The sequence below is a fragment of the Cygnus atratus genome, chromosome 1 (genome assembly GCF_013377495.2).
Source record: "Cygnus atratus isolate AKBS03 ecotype Queensland, Australia chromosome 1, CAtr_DNAZoo_HiC_assembly, whole genome shotgun sequence".
In the NCBI taxonomy this organism is placed as follows: Eukaryota; Metazoa; Chordata; class Aves; order Anseriformes; family Anatidae; genus Cygnus; species Cygnus atratus.
The window spans coordinates 72,613,258-72,632,617 of NC_066362.1; the positions used below are offsets into that span (position 1 = coordinate 72,613,258).

Sequence of the window (19,360 nt, forward strand, 5' to 3'; positions counted from 1 at the left end):
ATTCGTATTTATTATGATTTCCTAAGAAATCTCTTTATTTATCAGATTTGACAAGCATTTCCCAAGTTGCCATCTATTCACAGTTGTAGTACATGCTTCTTTTAACTTTGAAAGAACACCCTTCACAGGTTACCTGCATCTCAAATACTAGAACTGCATATTTAACAGAGCAGCACTAGCTCAGCACCACAGGGGCAGCTCTCTACACTCCCTGCTTCTATCAATTATATCACCACAGAGAATTTGCAGTGCTGTTAACCTGTTCAGGGATGCAAGAGAGAAACAGCAAGTCTGTTGCCTGCAAGTAGTTGTGGGTCACTCTGTCTTTCCATTCCCACTGCCCCCAGCCCCGCAGGGGTCAGGAAACCCACTTTGACAGGAGTTTGTTTGTTTTTCTTTTCCTTCTCATATAAGTATGATCTTATGAGTGTGAATTTACAGCTGTTAATCACAGTCTCCCCTTCTTGCTACAGAAATGATAAAAACAAAACAGAATTAGGTTTTTGGCTGCCCATGTGCTAAAGGAATAATATATCATAACACTAATGTCACACCAGTGTATCAACTCATTTCAACAAGTAGCAAAAACAAAACACTTTTCTGTTCTTTAATATTTCTCAAGTGTTAACTATGATCAACAGATTCAAATCTTAAATACTGCAATAGACACATATAAAAGGATGTGGAGTGCATAAACTCCTCCAGTGACCAGAATGAAGAATTTTTATACTGTTTTTGACTTCCAAAGATTAGAAATAAAATTTTACCAGAACACAACAAATACAGTACATAGGCTGTTAGTGTAATTGCTCATCTGGTGGGAGGGAAAAGCAGCCTTTACTACTATTTTATCTTGTACCCTTTAATTTTATCTTATTGCTTCCACCTGCAAAGCACAATAAATGTAGCAAGTCAAGTCACTAAGTCATTTAATGGACCCAAATTGTTTACGGAGAATTTGTGAGCTGTTTTCCAGGTCTGATACCAATATTTTTCCTTTTACAAATCTGAATGATGTACGAACTATACAGAAAATTTTGTTCCAAAATAACAAGAAAAGTCAAGCTTCAGTATCCAGATATATCACTCTCTTCAATAAGTGAAGTATCCATATTTGAGAAAATAATTAGAAGCCTGGTAACAAATAAGTGAAAATGAAACTATCTGGGACGGTTTATGTTGAAAAGGCTGCACAATTTCAACAGACCCATTTCCTCTATGCCCTAACATGATCATGACATGCTGAAAAAAATAGGCTTAACACTCAGCCAGGTAGATTCTCACTATCTAGGAGAACAAACACACTAAAAGCACTTAAAAAAAAAAGTACTTAAAGTAAAAAAAAAAAAAAAAGAAAAAAAATGGTGTTTTCCCCCCACAGTCCTTCCTTCTGCAGCCTTTAATAAGGCTATTCAAGTACTTTGTTCTCTTTGAGCACCAGCATCACTAAAATTCATTCAAATATTGCCATGCTGAACAGCAAGGAGCAGAACACTGTAGAACTACAATTCAGAACAAACAGCATCACCTAACGGCAGAAATTCAAAATTGCAGGTTACAGACTGCATTTTCCTTTCTCTTCCTCAAGAAAAACAGGGTAAGAGGGGGAAAAAAATAAATAAATGCTCGGTTTCTTCCTAAAGACTAGGTGCTCTGATTTGGCCTCATGTGTTTCAACAGAAGTTTCAGCAAACAATTTTCTGGGCTGGCAAGAGAAGGTATACTGGTTAAAGACAAACAGGCGAAGAGAACTGAAGGCTCACAGCTGCTTTTTTGAGAAGGCAAAGCTAGGCTCAAGTCTTCAAGACATTACAGCTCTAGAGAATCTGATGAAAGGCTGCAACAGGAGTCCTTTTGTACACATTTGGTACAGATGTACAAAGGCACAAAAGTCTCCATGTGCTCTTTACACTGAATGTTGCACGAAGAACCACTAAAACCAACAGTTACTGCAGCAAATTCATCACAAAATGTGATCTATCACATATGTCATGCTCCATTATTTCCCTACTGAAACTATTTCATTGGTGCTTCCAAAATATGAACTGAACTAACAGATTACAAGTCATGCTGATCAAATCTCAGCATCCAAGAAAACGAGAAAACCTCGTTTTTTTGCTTGCACCTATGTTTACAAACTTTAGGATTGTCATAAAAAATAGAAGCTGAGAAACTTCAGTATCTCATAATACCCCAAACTATAGTAACTATCCGGGAAACAGATTAAAAGATGACTGATTCTTGTGGCTCACAGATAATTAAAACAGCAAACACATCCTCTTGTAAATGCAAAGGAAGAGAAAGTTGTATTTATCCAAAGGGAACATATTCAACACTCAAAGCATTATATCATCATCCCATTGTGAAGTCTGGTAAGCTTTAAAAAAAAAAAGTTATATGTGTGATGACAGTCAAGAAAAAACACGGGGAAATACAAAGTTCATGCTGAGGTTAGAACAATGAAAAACAACACAAAACTAATGAAATTCCCTGTTATAGTAATGGAAAATATATGTCACTCATATCCGACACCAATAAAACTGGAAAGAATTTGGATTAACAATTCAAATCTGAGCTAGAGAAAAAGTATTAAAACAGGTAAATATTCTTCCACAGATGGTGGTCTTGCCCCCAGCAATCAATAATATGTGCAAAAAGCAGGAAGCATATATTAACCCATTTCCTGCAATACAGGGCACTGTAAGTCTTCTGAACCTACTTTTTGTATTATGTTAGCCACATCAGAAAGTGGTGATTTTAGTAACAGTTTTCCCAACATTGAGTACCTCAACCAAATTCCATTCTTCACCTAGGAAAGAAGAAACATTGCTGGCTGATACATTGCTCTTCACTTAGCTCTGAGTGGTATATGGAACAAAAAAAAAAAATTGAAAAGAAAACAACCAACCTCTTTTTTAATATTGCAAATACTTCACAAGCTACTATAATTTTAACATTCCATGATGTCTTGCTAAAACATCTGAATCCAAGCTTGGAGAAGTAAAAAACAAGTTGTCATAACTTCCATACACATTTTCTATAAGTTAGGACACATCACCTCTTATTTTCATTGTCTCAAAATATAAACCTGGAAAATGAAATGACCAGGCTGATCGAGACAGCTGAGAAAAGTAAAGACATTTTCTGATTTCAGTGGACTTTAAACCAGGGCATTTGCTCAAAAGATGCCAAGGCTATTCTTGAAGACAGGGTATGGCTGTAAAGCCCAAGAGAACACTCATTTGTGTCATGAGGGTAATAGTAATACACTGTAAGAACTGCCTGCAAAATCCAAGGACATCTTATTATAACCCACACATTATACAGGTATGCTGATTTATTCCGGTTTTACAGAGATGATTCCAGGCAACAATGACTGCCACACAGTGCACATTCCAGGTAAGTATTATATCAGGCCGTTCTATAAACCAAGTCTAAAAAGCCTGTAACAGAATGAAATGTTCTCCAGCAAACACTGAATTTAATTCATCTCTGCCACGTGCCTTATGAATATCATTCAGCCTACTAGACTGAGAAATAAGTTGTAGGAACTTCTGAGAATTCTTCCTTATAAAGGTCAATATCTTTTTAGATTTTGGTCTGCATTAAAATGAGTCCACAAACTACTTGTCTTGAACAGGCACATTAAATATCAATGTTACATATGCAGCTTCGAGCACTTGGAATAAGTGCTTATTATAACTGCTTGAAAAAAGTATGGAAACAACTGTTTGACTACGGCACACTGAGCTTTCACTTTAAAAGAGTCCTGTGCTGCACCACTATGGTAATAAGGTTCAACACTAAACAGGGTTCAAAAAAAGAACAGGCCAACAGGCCTAGAAGTTGGTACTGACTGTTTAGAAATGTATGCAGAGTCATCTTGTTTTAATTTGAATCTCAGAAGACATCTAGCCAGTTTACTCTTTTCTATTATTTCTGTGCACTAAAATCAATTGCTTTGATTTAAACTTCTAGAGCAATCCAACATCTTAATTTAAAACACTATGAACATCAGAAGAACAATCCTCCTTGCACAATGTTTCTTTTACTTCAGAACACCCAAGTTCTGTTCTTGCTTCTGGCAAATGTATGCTGCATAAAACCATTATTCAACAGCCACATTCACATAGCCAGAAGAAAATCTAGATTACGTTTGTGTATATTTGATGTTTGGTCAGAGTCTCAGCCTATGATTCTTGAGAACATAATATATGGATTGATCTTTATACCCCTTTACCTGTTAGATGATTAGAGTAATCCTCCACATGACGCAGGCCAATGATAATCAGTACTAGAAAGGAAATAGGGTACTCTGCGTATGCCAACCTTCACCTGATCATTGAGGATATCCAGACAATCAATATGTGAAGATGTGCATACATAGTATACAATTTATATACTAACTGGAAAGTGTTTAAAATAAAAACTAAGAAAAACCAACAAAAATAGATTATGAGCTATTAAAGTTATCTTTAATATGAAAATGTGACTGCACCTAGTGCACCTGAGCTATTTGCAAGAGGAAAGTTTCAATGCACTATATGATCAAGGCTTCAAGTGTAATGGGTCAAAATGTACAAGTCACAAGGAGCCACTGGATCGATCGCCAAACATTGGTGGAGGGGAGTGGGGAGCAGGGACAGGACATGATTGAACATTAACTTGTTGCCTACATAGGGGCAACATAACAGAACAGAGCATTGTATTAGTCTCTAACAACAAATGAAACACATTTGCATAAACAGAATTCAGCACTTTATAAACTATACTGCATGAGGCATGCATCTCTGATCTCAGGGAATAAACACCAACACTTTATTACTCATGTTGTTCCACCACTTAGAGATCTCTTTTTTTTTTAATTACTTTTTTTAAACAGTCTCCAGCACGTGGATGAAAATCTTTAGTGGATTTGGCACTTCACTAAGACTTTCTGACTGGGATAAGAGCTGAAGACTAACACAAAATCCATACATGAATAGGACTAGAAACAGTTACATTATATGTTGCAACAGATACTTTAAAGACCCTCAAACTTTCTACTGCTGGTATCTCAATACTATGTAGGCACATAGCTCATTTCCATAGCAAAACCTAGGCTTTTAAAGCACTTTTGTGAGAAAATTGATTTTAAGCTTTAATGATGACTTTTACAGTGCTATAGCTAGACAAAACTTAGTTAAGTCCTGCAGCACCCTGAACATTCTTTTAGCAAAGCCTCGAAACGTACGGATAGCTACAATACCAGAATGGTCCCATCCAAACATTTCAGTCAGTGAAACTCTGCATATTTTTACAGTTAAGCATGCAACAGTTCACCACTTTACAGAGTTCAGATCCAAAAGACTCCTCTTTTTTTTGCTCAACTTTAAACCAAGAAATGCTTCAATTTTAGGAATGTTTTACATTAGGAAAAAAACAAACACACTGATTTCTTCCTTTAGAAATTATGTATCAGCAGTTTAATTCTATTCTCCCTCTCTCAACATTGTATGTAGATAAATGTGGGATGATCTTCGTTGTAACTCCCTCCAAATACTCCCATGCCATGCTGGGAGGAATATAATTACTTAAAATAGTTAAGTTAAACCTGAACAACTGTAACAGATAAGCACATACAATCTTCAAGACAAACTTAGGTGAGAAAGAGCCGTTTGTAAAAATAAAGCAAGATATTAGTCTTTGGTTCGAAACCTTCTATTTTATCGTCACTACAGCAAGAGAACTAAGTTAAGAACCTGAATGGTGACAATTTGATCTATGAATACTGGCATCTTTTTCTAATTGCATTCTAACTGGATTCACTGCACACCCTGCCCCAGCGAAGGAGAGAAAGGAAAACTGAATTCCAAACAAGACAAATCTTGTTCATATTTTCAGGCAGAACAGTCTTCAAATTAAGGGACAAGTCTTATATAAAACAATTTGGCTTAAATGTATATTAAAAAAATCCAAGTTATGTTAAACGGCATCCAAATCTTTTACTTGTTACTTTGGTTAGGACTAATGTAAACTGTAAAAGCTTTTTTTTTCCTTTTCTCACAAAAAAAAAAAAACTTTCCTTTCTCACTGTTGCATTGACAAAAGAAGAAAAAAAATATATTAGCAGAACTATTGCTGTCACCTCAAATAATAAACAGGCCTGTCAAAAAAATTTCCCTCATAAATTGTTCACCTTATTAGAATGATACCATTTAGGTAAGAAGGTGCCAGTCACAGATACCAAAGACAACTCCATATTTTCTCCTACAGAAACAACAGAATAACATTACCAATAAAACACATTCTGAAATCAATATCCTATCAGCGTGTCCATCAGCATCCCAATTAACCAAAATGTTCTTGGCATAAGGATACGGATTGCTTTCCTTCAGTGTGAAGGAAGTGATCAGTTTGTTTGTGTCACATTGATTAAGAAGAGACATCTCAAAATCATACCCATGCAGATTCACCAGTCTGCAAGGGACAGAGATCTCTCAGTGGGTATCAAATTGGCCCAGCATATTAACTTTACTACTAGACAAAGTAAGCAAGTAGTAATAAGCTATCATACCAGTAATGACAGTGAAAGACATCAAAGCCAGCACAACCAGATTACAGCTCCAAACCCAAGCTAACTGCTTTGTTCTTACTAAGTTAGGCTTAACCTTGCATTCAGAAACACCACGATTTTTCCTTTCAGGATCTCTCTCAAAAGGTAACTGTACAGAATGGTCTCATCATGTTGCTGTTCTGCCAGCTGGCTGCTTCACCTTTGCAATGAACACAGCCCCTGTCTCACATTTAGTTTATTCCAGGCAACTTTGCATCCCTCAGTGATGGTTTTCACTGGACAGAAACCCTAGGTGATTCAGATTCCCCCGTTTGATCTCAAGTGTAACAGTGAACTAGAGTTGAAGAGTGAATAAAGATGGCAATTAAACTTTGTTAATCCTTCTACTTCCTTTCAGTTCCCTATTTACTAACTCCAGCAAGGTTATGTGATTGAAGTCTAGGCAATTCCTCTCTTTTTATAAAAGAAGAAGGAGGAAGGAGGGAAGAGGGAAGAGGGAGGAGGAAGGAAACAACGTAGAGTAATGTCTACATTATTCTGTCCATTATTCAAGAACTGATGACATTTACTACTAAATGAAATCAGTTATATTAAACAAGTCATACTGCATAAACATCTAACAATATAAACGACACTTTAGGGAAAGTTAATAAGGTTGTTCAGAGCAGTGTCACAATAGGGAACAAAATTAGTCATCTGAAAATAAATGCCTAAGGCATCCCCCCGAGTAAACAGCATAGATTATGTCTACATGGCAACACTGAGGTGCTCAGAAGGCAAAACAAATGAATTTTCACTTTTCCTTTTGACAACTTCATTCATCAACCACCAGCCAAAACTCCACTCCTTGGTCAGCCTGAGAGTTCACCTCCTTCCTTCCTGTATATTTAATTAAATGCATCTTTGTGAAAGAAGCACTGTAGTGGGTTTATGTGGCAAGGTTTTGGTAGCAGGGGGCCACAGGGGTGGTTTTTGTGAGAAAGATCTAGAAGTTGCCCCATGTTTGGTAAGGGCCCCACTGCTGACCAAAGCTGAGCCAATAAGTGATGTTGTTTTGCACCTCTGTGAGGGAATATTTAAGACAGGGGAAAAAAAAAAAAACACGCTGCGCCACACAGCAGCTGGGAGAGTGAGAGGAGTGAGGAACAGCCTTGCAGGCACCAAGGTCAGTGAAGAAGGAGGGGGAGAGGTGCTCCAGGCACTGGAGCAGAAGTCCCCTGCGGCCTGTGGTGAGGACCATGGTGAAGCAGGCTGTCCCCCTGCAGCCCATGGAGTACCACGGTGGAGCAGGGTTCCACGCTGCAGCCCTGTGGAGGAGACCACGGTGGAGCAGGTGGACCTGCACCGACAGAGGCTGCGGCCTGTGGAAGACCCCTGCCAGAGCAGATTCCGGGCCGGACCTGTAGCCCGTGGAGAGGAGCCCACGCAGGAGCAGGTGACCTGGCAGGAGCTGCTGCCCGTGATGGATCCAGGTTGGAGCAGTTCACTCCTGAGGGATGGACCCCGTGGTACGGACCCATATCTGGAGCAGTTCTTGAAGAGCTGCTGCCTGTGGGCAGCCCACACCAGATCAGTTCAGGAAGGACTGCATCCCGTGGGAGGGACCCCACAGCACAGGGGACAAGAGTGACCGAGAAGGAGCGGTGGCGAAGAAGCGCTATAGACTGACCATAACCCCCATTCCCCCATTCCCCTGCGCCGCTCGGGGGGAGGAGGTGGAAGAGGGTGGATGGGGGGGAGGGTGCTTTTGGTTTCTTTCCTTTGTTTCTCGCTTCTCTAGCTTGATAGTAGTAAGCAATAAATCTTACTATTTCCCTACACTGAGTCTGTTTTGCCCGTCACGATAATTACTGTGCGATCTCCCTGTCTTTATCTCAACCCTTGAGCCCTTTTTGTCGTATTTTCTCCCCGTTCCTCTTTGAGGAGGGGGAGTGAGAGAGCGGTTGTGGTGGAGCTCAGCCACCCACCCGAGTACAACCACCACACCCACATGTATGACAATAACTTGACAGCTTTTCCTCCTACAGCAAAGCACAGAAAGCACAGAACTGCACACCCAGTGCAGGATCTTTGCAAGTTCAACATGCAATTAGCTCAACAATTGGTATCTTGCATACAACCATTTTATTTGTTCTTCTCTCCTCTTCCTGGAAATATGTCTGCAATTCAGGACTGTTCAGTAAAAGAAAAAAAGGAAATAATCCTACCTTATAAAGAGTTACCTCAAATATTACTGGTTGCTTATTCTTAATTATGACAGCACCCAGTAAAAACCATGCAATGACAATCCTTTTTTCTGTAAGGCATGTTAGAGATGCCAGAATGTACTGCTGCCAGCATGTACCCAACTTGTATCAGTCCATACTGAATGTTATCAAACACTTTTCTTACAAATATCAATCCATCCAGCCTAACAAAACATGGAAGTGGGCAGTAAGCTTGGCAAGACCAATTTTTATAACTGCATCTCAGTTTACAGCTTGAATTTCTGTCCACTCCCTTGTATCTTCAGAACTTGTCACAATAGCATAAGTAAAACTATGAGGAAGAAAGTTGTAAGGAATGCATTCCTAATTCTAACAGAATAGAAGCTAAAGAATGCATTATAAAAACAAATAACTTTTTAAAACAAAATGAACAAGTAATAAAGCACTGGTAAGGTATTTTGCCGTTCCAAAGTATCACAAGATTTTTCACAACTGCCAAAACAGTACACTAAGACCCTGCAACTATTGTTCTTACAGCACGTGGAGACCACAAACGGAGACAGAGAAGAAGCATTTGCAGAGTAATTATCCTCCCACTACTGGCACTCTCTGTTTTAAAGCAATAGAACTGTCACTAGTTCTCCATGCAGTAGGACTGCACCGTCATGCTTCAGGACACACACTGCATGAGGTGTAGGCTGGCTCAAGACCCACTTCCCGGAGAACATGCAGGTTATCACTTGGCTCTTGAAGATGCCCCAGAAACAGTAATGCAACTCTGTCCACTCAGACGGCTTAGTCCAACCCAGCATTTGAGCCCAGAGTCATTGGGAGCTACTTATATTTTCAGAACAAGTCAGGCAGGCCAATGCCATGCATGGATCACTAAGGTTACACTGTTTAAAACACAGACAGCTCCTATTATATTAGTGCTTTTATTATTAAGGGTGTGATTACTGCATTTATTAATGCTTTATTATTGTTACTGGGAAAAGAGGTCTACTGGGACTGAAAGTTACAGAGAAATATTAGATAAAACAAGTGTGAAAGCCTCAGCTCGGTAAAGAGAGTCAGGATATTAACAGTTCTGTTTAACAGTTTTTCATAAGTCACATGTCTCATGCCAGGCAAACAGCAAAACTGACTGAAGAGGAAGTCACTTCCCAGCTTGTGCCACAGTAAGTCATGCAAAAACAACAGCCAATGGTACAGCCCAAGGTCTCAGCCACATTAATAAGATACTTGGTTTGTTATATAAAACACAACCCACCTTGCATTTTATGTTATTTTTGCTCTGTAGATGCAGTACCATATATAAAAGTAAGACCTACACTGTGAGATATTATTCTGAAGAGGGAGTCTGAAGAGAGACTTAGGAACTCAGGAACCAACTTATTTCCATTCAGTTCTAGGTATGACACATGCATCACTTTGAAAAATTCATTCACGTCTCAAAACTGCAGTTTTCTTATTTTTGCAATGAGATGGGGGCTATTTGCCTCATCTTCACAAGCACGTGTTTATGTATGGACACTGCCTTAAAAATGACAAGTGCATTTATTAGAAGAAATTTAAAATGCATGAGATACACTGAAGGTATACATTTGTTATCATACTGTTGGCATTTCTAAAGTTTCAACAGCACTCAAATAGCATTCCATGATATCACACACAAGAATCTAAGTAATTTTCATGACAGCATAAAGCAATAATATTTGCAAGCAGTTTAAGGCAAGTTAATATCCATCTTCCACTGAAATCACTGTCTGCATGCCTAATTGCTCCAGGGGCCTTTGAAAATGCTAGCAAAAATGAACATAAGTAGTAGAATCATCACTTTCAAAATGAAAGCAAGCTCCACCTCCCACCCCCAATATCATAAGGTATTCCACAAAAACACATTTCATTTACTTAAACACCTATTACATCATAAAGGGTCAGAGACAGAGCTAAACAAGAGCATGTAAGAGGATTAATAATTTTTCAGAAATATTCAAATTCTTCATTCTATACGGAAACATGAATGGGAAAAGGGATCATCATTACCATATTTCTCATCCATATGCCTGTATTATTATCACATGTGAAACAGGCTAGCATTTATCAGATTTTCCATCTTTCCATCCTCTAGGAAAAAATAAAAAGACTAAACTGGAGCTGTCTGTCATACACTATGAAAATGCCCTACTGCTGATTATAAATGTCTATCTTGGTAGACACTGCAGCAGTTGAAAACAGATTTGATGGCATCAGTACAAAAGAAAGCACCACCTCTGTAAAATGAAGAAATCACAAAGAAAATATTTATGAAACAAGCTTCTAGCAGATTGATTTTTCAGTACTCACTATCTTGATAGCTCCTTGGTAACACAGAATTAGACTCAGTATCTCATCATATGCAACTTCCTGCAGAGTAACCAGTATTAATTATTGTATTTTTAGTACTTGCTGACATGGGCCTCATTTAAGCACCATAAGAGGGAAGTAAAAGTACTCCATTATCTTCTCTACTCATTCTTTGATACAGTCTTTCTTGTATGCTTTTCATTTTCTAGCCTAAAAACTGCTTCTTTGAGAGCAAGTGAAAATTTTGATTCAAATTAGTAAAATAATGAAATAAAGGGAACTGTGTACATATTTCCCTGTACACAGCAACCTGTTTGATTTTCTTAAGTGCTCAGATGAACTATAAGACAACATTTTTTAATTACTGCATTTCCTGCTGAAATTAAGTTAGTCTAACAAGTCTTGGAGGAAAAAGTTTCATAGTTAAAAACATTCTGCTATTCCCCTTTTTCTCCTCACTGGAAAGCAAAACTGATTTTCCATAAAGGAATTCCAAAGATAAAGGGATCAAAGTGATTTGAAGGAAGCAGACCTAGATTTTTTAAAGGGCATGAAAAATTAAAGGGAAATAAAAAATCAATAGGGACTAATTTAAAGATTAAAATTAAGGTTGTGCAATAATCGCCACCTACTTTCCTTCAAAGTGAGGTTGAAGTTTAGTCTCAGACATTTTAAACAACATGCAAATATGAAAACAATAAAGAAATCAGGTACTGACTTGCAGTCTACAGGACTGATGCAAAGTGTAGACAGGCACACATTATACCGCTGTTAAAAAGTTAACATACCTGTTACAGTACTTCAAGTACACTCCAAAAAAATCACCTCTTTTACAAACCCAGTTTTAACCTCTATTTGTAGAACAACAATATCTTTTAATCAGTAATTAAAGTCGTGGATTAATGTAGACATCTGTTCACATGTGAGGGTTTTGTGAGAAAAAAGCATAAACTTACCTTGTCTTGGTTTCCCTTACTTTTGTAACACAAATTTCCAATCAAACGAATGAGATGAGATTTAAAACCCACAGCTGGATGTGAAATTTCTTCTTGCCCTGTCATTGCATGTGTAGCAGTGAAAATATTTACAGCCTGTTTCCCAGCAAGATGAGTTAATCTCAGGATATCTACAGAAAACAAGAACATTTTATTTCATTACCAAATGAAAATTAGTATTACTTTGCAAAGAGCTTTACTACCATTTCTTAATTGTTTCACTCAAGAAAGTCAACATAATTTCATACATCTAGGAATATATCAAAAGGACTTCACAAGTTTCCTTAATTTTTATTTCTTAATTTGTGTCAGTATATACCATACAAGGCCGTCCCCAAGGTCAGAAGGTATTCTGGAATCCCTTTCACACACTTACATAGTTTACACATGAAGGCTGAAGGCTGGTTCCAACCATCTTTATTTGCACAGTCACAACTTGTGGGCTGTTGATAATTCTGGCATCATAAATGCAATCTGCTTCTTGGTTTAAAAAAGTCATTTTCTAGAAAAACTTGTTTTAGTTCAAACTTCTCACATCAACAAAACTTATAGAATAACTTTTTTCTTTCTTCTCCAGCCTGTTCCAGCTCTGTAGGATGAGAAAGGATTTCCAGTACATCTAGCACCTTGATGCATCATGATAAAACACTGAATGTCATAATTGTATCAACTGGGAAATAGTAATTTATATGTATGGTAAATGCTAGTTTAGAGCAACCAGGATTTTATTTCTTTCCTGAGATGGTCAGAAGAGAAACCAGGAAGAAGGGAAACTCATATAGCACATTTCATAATCTGGGAAAACAACATTCTACAAAGACCAGACCATGAAGAAAAGTTGAAATCATATGAACATCTGAGAATTCATACAGCTGAGAAGTGAATTCACTAAAGGCTGTATCAATATTTAAAAATTAAGAAGTACTTTTCCTTTAAAGCAACCTGCAATACTAACAGGTGGCCCAACATGCCACTGTCCCTCAGACAACTGAATGACAAATTGATGCTTCAGGCAACTTCATTGGAACAATAAAAATGTAGCAAAAACAGGCTATATCACTGATCAATTTAGCAATTAAACCCTACGCTCTTTCTGCTCCAAATATGACAACATCCATAGCAGAATGTACACTAGATTTCCTGGACTTAAATTAGAAGAAACTTTCTAAGTCCTCATAGGATTATTTCATTCACAAATGGCTGACCTAGAAGAAAAAAGAATCTCTGTGCTGATCTGGAGTTAACTAAGTATTTGGTATTTTTAAATATAAAGCTGTAATAGGGCCTAGTGGCCCTATTGTGGCCTCCCATATGAGAGTTACCACTTATATTTGTTCCAATTTTTGAACTAGGAAAACCAAGATCTCCTGACCCTTGGAAAGAAGGAAACAATCAAAGAGTAGTAGCCCCTAAATAATGTCATTGGAAAGTAGCTGATAACTCAATCTTCTTTCATGGAAATTCGCTTGCTTTTTTTAAATTCAGAAAAATCAGCATTATTCTGCATACTTCTCATCATGCTCACTTCGCATGCTTTTTTTCCTTATGATCTTGCTATTTTCCCACACACAAACAAGGAATTCTGTGGTATTCCCAAACCTTCTGCCCTTCCCTTAAGGGGGACAAGCAGAAGAGAAGATTTAAGAACGAACACAACAAATCCAATAAAACTCAAAGTTTTATTATAGTCCAGATAAAATGCAATGAGGAACATATCTACAGCGCAGGAAAAGGTGGAAGAACAGCAAGACTGGCCTAAACTGGTTGCTAAACTTACTGATCTGCAACTCCTTGAAATTCTTTTGCATAGAAAGACATATACAAGCATTCAGATGATACAATGCACAATATTGCATTTCCTCAAAACACACACACATAAGATATACCTTACTTCAGTCATCTTAATGTAAGCGGCAAAGTTATACACCTGTTATCAAACAGAGATGTGTTGCTGTTGGTTTTTTGGCTTTTTTTTTTTTTTTTTTTTTTACAGCAAGGACACAGACTACCCCAAAATATTCATAATTAATATCTATTTCAGCCATTTTTTAAGGCAAAATATTTAACATTTCTCTGTAACATCCATCAAATTTTATAAGTTATTCAGAAAATGGTACCATATATCAGCCTCAGAAAGTGCTACAATTTAGAAAGGCACAAGTCAGTATACGTACATATACTGACTTATATACATATGCACATCCCCCTTCCTCCTTGAGTATATAGGGTCTTTCTGGACCATCCTGGCTTCCTTTTATATGTGTACAAACCTTAAGTTTGTTGTTTCTTGGCAAAAGAAAGTTTCTTTTAAACTAACCTTTCAAAGTCACAAAATTTGGCTAAGAACTTTCAAACTGTACTTAATTTCAGGAATTTGGGAAACAGAATGGAACAGGCATGGAAAAGTCCTTTTTCTTCTTCTTGAGGAACTTCTTCCACACGCATTCAGTCAGTGGAAGAACATAGGAAGCAGTTGTCCTTTTGCACAACTCTTACTGTATAAATAGCGTATTGCTGAGAGTTGAATAAAGGCTTTGTTGGGTAATAGCGGTCAACAGAGCAAGTAGAGCAGCAAAAAAATTCCAAGAACAAATCAAATATTTGAAAATGTAGATTAATTCAATCTCCTATTTATTTATTTTATTAAAAGGTCAGAATCGTAATTACCACCAGTTGTGAAAAACATGTTTTCATTTACTGAGCAACATGATTTGAAGCCAGGCAACAGCTAATGAACTCTGCAGCTTTCACTTACCTATTGCTGTTTCAAGTAAACCAGGCAAAGCCTGTAGACACTCTAGTTGGCCGTTGTTTGATGTCATTTCACAAAGAACATCAAGAAGTCGAACTGTAACCAGGGCTTCCTATAGATGAAAACTACATTTCTGAAAATGTTTTATGAGGGATCACATAAGAACATAAAAATACGACAGTCTACTAGAGGACAGGAATTCTCAGCACCTCAGTTTCTTTGCAGGTCTTCTCAACTGCCAAGAAAATTTGTCTAAAATAAGGGTGTCTTTCTACAATAATGTATTACATTGCAGTAATTCCTTTTTCTACTAACAGTGTTAAGTGTGCCCTAAAAAATCATGGGGAAAACAAAACAGAGCAATATGGGATTTTTTTTTTTAAACAAAAACACAGTATCTTCCAAATGCAGAAAATTACTAGCTGAGAAAATTATTTCTGTATAAATGTTTTCTTTAAGTTTATTCAGTAGGACTGTCCCACTTTAAAGACACAAACACCGCCTGCAAGACACTAATTTGTTATCCGCAGGAATTCTGTACAGTTCTGTGGTCAAATGAACTTTGGCTGTGAGAATTTACATTATTCTTGGGTAAATAGGATTGGGATCATAGATGCAGCACTTTGGTTAGGTATGATACACACAATTTTATTTGCGTATTATTTATTCAACCAGAGAAATATTTTTTTCTCACGGGTTGAGTTGATGCGTGCTTAGAAGGACAATCCAGCACTTACAGAAACTACCTTAGGATTGAACAGCACAATTTTGAACACCGCATATTACTCAAGAACCACATCACGACTGCAAGATAATTCTATGGAAGGTACGGTATGTAAACTAGAAGTAGCCCTAAAAAGGCTCAGACACAGGTTTCATTAATTATTCCTGGGTGTCTTTTTTTCTTCATATCCAGGATAAAAAGACGTTTACATACCAATAGCATAATACTTTGAATCCAAATAAACAATATAGTATAATTTAAATAATTGGCACCACTGATTAGTGATTAAGGACTAAGATTATATTCATTCTTTGCCCCTTCCAACAGTCTTTGAATGACAGCAAATGGCTATATAGTCCAGATGCTAAAACCGTATTTCTACCTTCTTCCTCACACAGGTGTACAATCCATCTTGCCCTAAGTTATTCAATAAATTGCTTTTAACAGCAGCAAAACAGTTTTTGAATAAATTGTTCACTGTACTAGCATAAAGATTGAATACCCCAACTGTATTTCAGAGAAAGTAAGCCGATATTTGCATTTTTCATCTCATTTTGCATTGTAACAAGACAGCAGCTTAACGAAAAGACTCTTTCAGCTCATATGCTTAATGCTTGCCTTTGAGCGACAAGTAGTTACCACAGAACCACAAACTGGTTTAGGTTGGAAGGAACCTCTAGAGGTCATCTGGTCCAAACCCACCCTAACTCAAGCAAGGCCACCTAACGCAGGTTGCCCAGGACCATGTCCAGATGGTTTTTCAGTATCTCCAAAGAGGGGAACTCCACAACCCTTCTGGGAAGAGTTGCGCTTCACAGCTGTAATGCAAACTAGTATCAATAGGCAACTATAAATCAACAGCCCTTACTGCCTATGTGTGCCCTACTGCTCACTTACATAAAACAAGCTCTGTAGCAGCTGGCATTACGACTAAGGTGTGGCTTTTCCTTTCCTCCCCACCCCACAAATCTCTGTGGTTATTTTTCCCCTGGGTTTCTTTTTCCTCTATTCCTGCAGAAAAGAAAGTCAGCAAGGTAGGATGCTTTCTTATCAAGCTTAGCAACAAGATACTATTGAAAAAACGAAGTATTTTGAAGTCTGACAGACATCTTCATTTGGATATAATCTGAAGAGTAAGGAAATGATTGACAAGTTTTTAAATAAACACATTTTGAGAGAGACCCAGAAAAGGGTTTCTTAAAAAGAGATGAAATAACTCAAAATCAAGGGAAGGGTTTTATTTTACAAATATAGTTGAAAGTTAGTGAAACCAAACTGATGTTGAAGTCAGGCTTATAATGGAAAAGCTATTTTAAACATTGGTTTAAGCACTGCAGAAGCATATGATTAGCTTTTCATTGGTTTAAGATGGAAGCTACAAGACCTGAGGCTCCTTAGGGAAAAAAAAAAAAAAGCAGTCTACATATAACAAATTAAACTGGACTGGACACCTTTGGGGAGTCAGGCCAGGTCAAGGACTACTCCCATAAGACAGTTTTCAAATGTGACCTCCTAGTTTTGGAGGCTAAGACAGATTACTAGTACAGACATTGCCTGACCAAAGCACTTGGTTTCAGGGACAAAGTGAAGTCCAGGCAGAGTTTAGTTTAACATCATAGATGTTGCCTAAAGCATTTTTAAATGACAAGCCCTACATGTATAATTTTTTTCTTTTTAAGTTAACTCTTAGGCAAAACCTACAATATTTACCTAATCAAAGAGAAATTGGTGCAATTTTTCATCACTTTTAGTATGAAAGTTTTAATAATTTTTTTCTTTTCCCACGGCAAGCATGTGTCATGAATAAATATATATAAACAATATACAAATAACACACACTTCTTAAAAGTTATCCTTGACATTTATCTCCCTTTATTCAACTCTTTATGACTTACTTTGTGGTCATTAAACGACCCACATTACCCACCAAATAGTGGTGTTCAACTTATCATATGTCATTTTTATGAGAGAAGGATAAAAAGTCAGTGTCAAGCAGGGAAAGTTATACAGTAATATTGTCAATACTGCTGTCCTAGCACCTTCAAGTTGGACAGAGACCTCCTTCTACTAGGCACAAACAAAAGTTTTTTTCCAAGAACTGAAACCATGGAATTGTTGGAAAGCAACCACGTAGGATTGAAAAGGAAAAAAAAGAAAAATGAATAAAAAAAGATGGAATTGTCTCAGTATATTTCCTCTTACTGAGAAGTTGGTACGTTTTCCAGAAGTAGTCGATTAAGTTTTGTAACTTAGACTATGCAGTCAGTTGAGTTTCAGGGAGAGTGGGAGAAGTGGAAGCTGTCCTCCTTAGACAAATAAGGAAAGATTCCTGTGTGTTCTTTTTCTTTCACACCCAGCTATTATCTCCTCCTAAGGTGGTTTTTGGTATCTCTTCATAACACTTCTCAACATACGTGTAAAAATCTTGCACCTACTTAAACTAGGAAAAAATCAGGAAGCACAGCACTAGCATGATTATGTAAAAGCATAGAAAGATAAATATGTTTCACTTTTATCATAAATTACAGCTATGACAACTGTTGAGAAGAGTTTCTACAAATTAAACTATTACAGATTAATTTCCTTTAATGATACAATGCTTCCAACTACATGCATGGTAGCAATTTCAGCACGCCAGTGTTCATCTGTCAAGACAAAAGCTAGTTGTAACCTCTTTTTTAAATGTATTTTTTGAATTGTAAGAAAATACATTAATTATATTTCTGAAACAAAGCATAATTAATTGGCAAGAATTGGTGTTTAACTAAGCATATGCTTGAATGAAGTGTATTTGGTTTCTCAGGCTTTGAGTTTTCTGGCTAGTTGTCTTAAAAAAACAACTTGTCCTCAGTTGAGCTGAAAAGATGTAAAACTATATGAAAGGCATCAAGAACTGAGACCAATATTACTGGCACCGCCTGCTCAGAATACAATGACCTAGCACAACACAAATAAGGTCACTGCAAGTTACAGTGTCAGTTGTTTTCTGTGCTCCCAAAGGCACTGTTAGGTCTTTAAGCGGCTTGTTGAAAGTAAAAGGAATAACAGGAAACCAGATTATTTGAAAAGATCTTTCTACCCTTCAATAGCCTAAACCTCCTTACTGTACTATATGGTATGGCAAGTAGCCAGCAACTCTTGGATACTTCATAAAGAGGAAATAAAACAAGGCCATCCAGAACGCAGCTCTGCATCAGATGCTCCCAAAATGCAGCCCACAAGCCATTTGTGACCTATAAAAGTCAGAGGGAAAAGGGAATTCACTGTGGCTATCCTCAGCAGAACCAGTTCATTAAGTCTGAAGCAATAATAGATTTCTTCCAACTGGACTGGAGTTGGGGCAAGTGTCTGTGTGCTCAGGAGACAGGAGCTGTCTGCCACTAAGAACCCTGCAAGCTCTGCAACTTGATGCTGTGGACCCAAGCTGGCCCCAGGAGTATCACCTTGTTAGAAGCATGCAAGGCCCACCAAAGAGCCCCAGATCATTGGGAAACAGGGAAGAGTCCATAACTAAAGCCCTCACTTCCATGAAGGATCACCACACATTTCAGACAGCTTCCCTGTACTGAGCCAATCACACAAACAGCTTTCCATGATCAGAACTTGATGTTCTGGGTCCTGAAATGACTTGGAAATCACCTGTCAAAAAAGCAGCCAAATGCATTGTCAAAAATAATATTTGGGAGCTTACTGATGAATGAAATATTAAATGACCACCAGTTATTTAACAAAAACAAACAAACAAAAAAGCCCTAAGATTTACTTACTTTAGTACTGCTA

The 19,360-nt window shown here is 37.5% G+C and overlaps 1 protein-coding gene across 2 annotated transcripts in view; it reads right to left on the bottom strand.

Moving 5' to 3' along the window:
- The window catches only part of ATXN10 (ataxin 10), a 116,050-nt gene that overhangs the window by 37,393 nt on the left and 59,297 nt on the right, over positions 1-19,360 (bottom strand). For both annotated transcript variants that reach the window (XM_050708824.1, XM_035551024.2), the window contains exons 8-9: positions 14,860-14,968; positions 12,066-12,235 (exon numbers count right to left, since the gene is read on the bottom strand). In XM_050708824.1, coding sequence (XP_050564781.1) covers positions 12,066-12,235; positions 14,860-14,968 — 279 coding nt within the window. The remainder of the gene's footprint in view (positions 1-12,065; positions 12,236-14,859; positions 14,969-19,360) is intronic.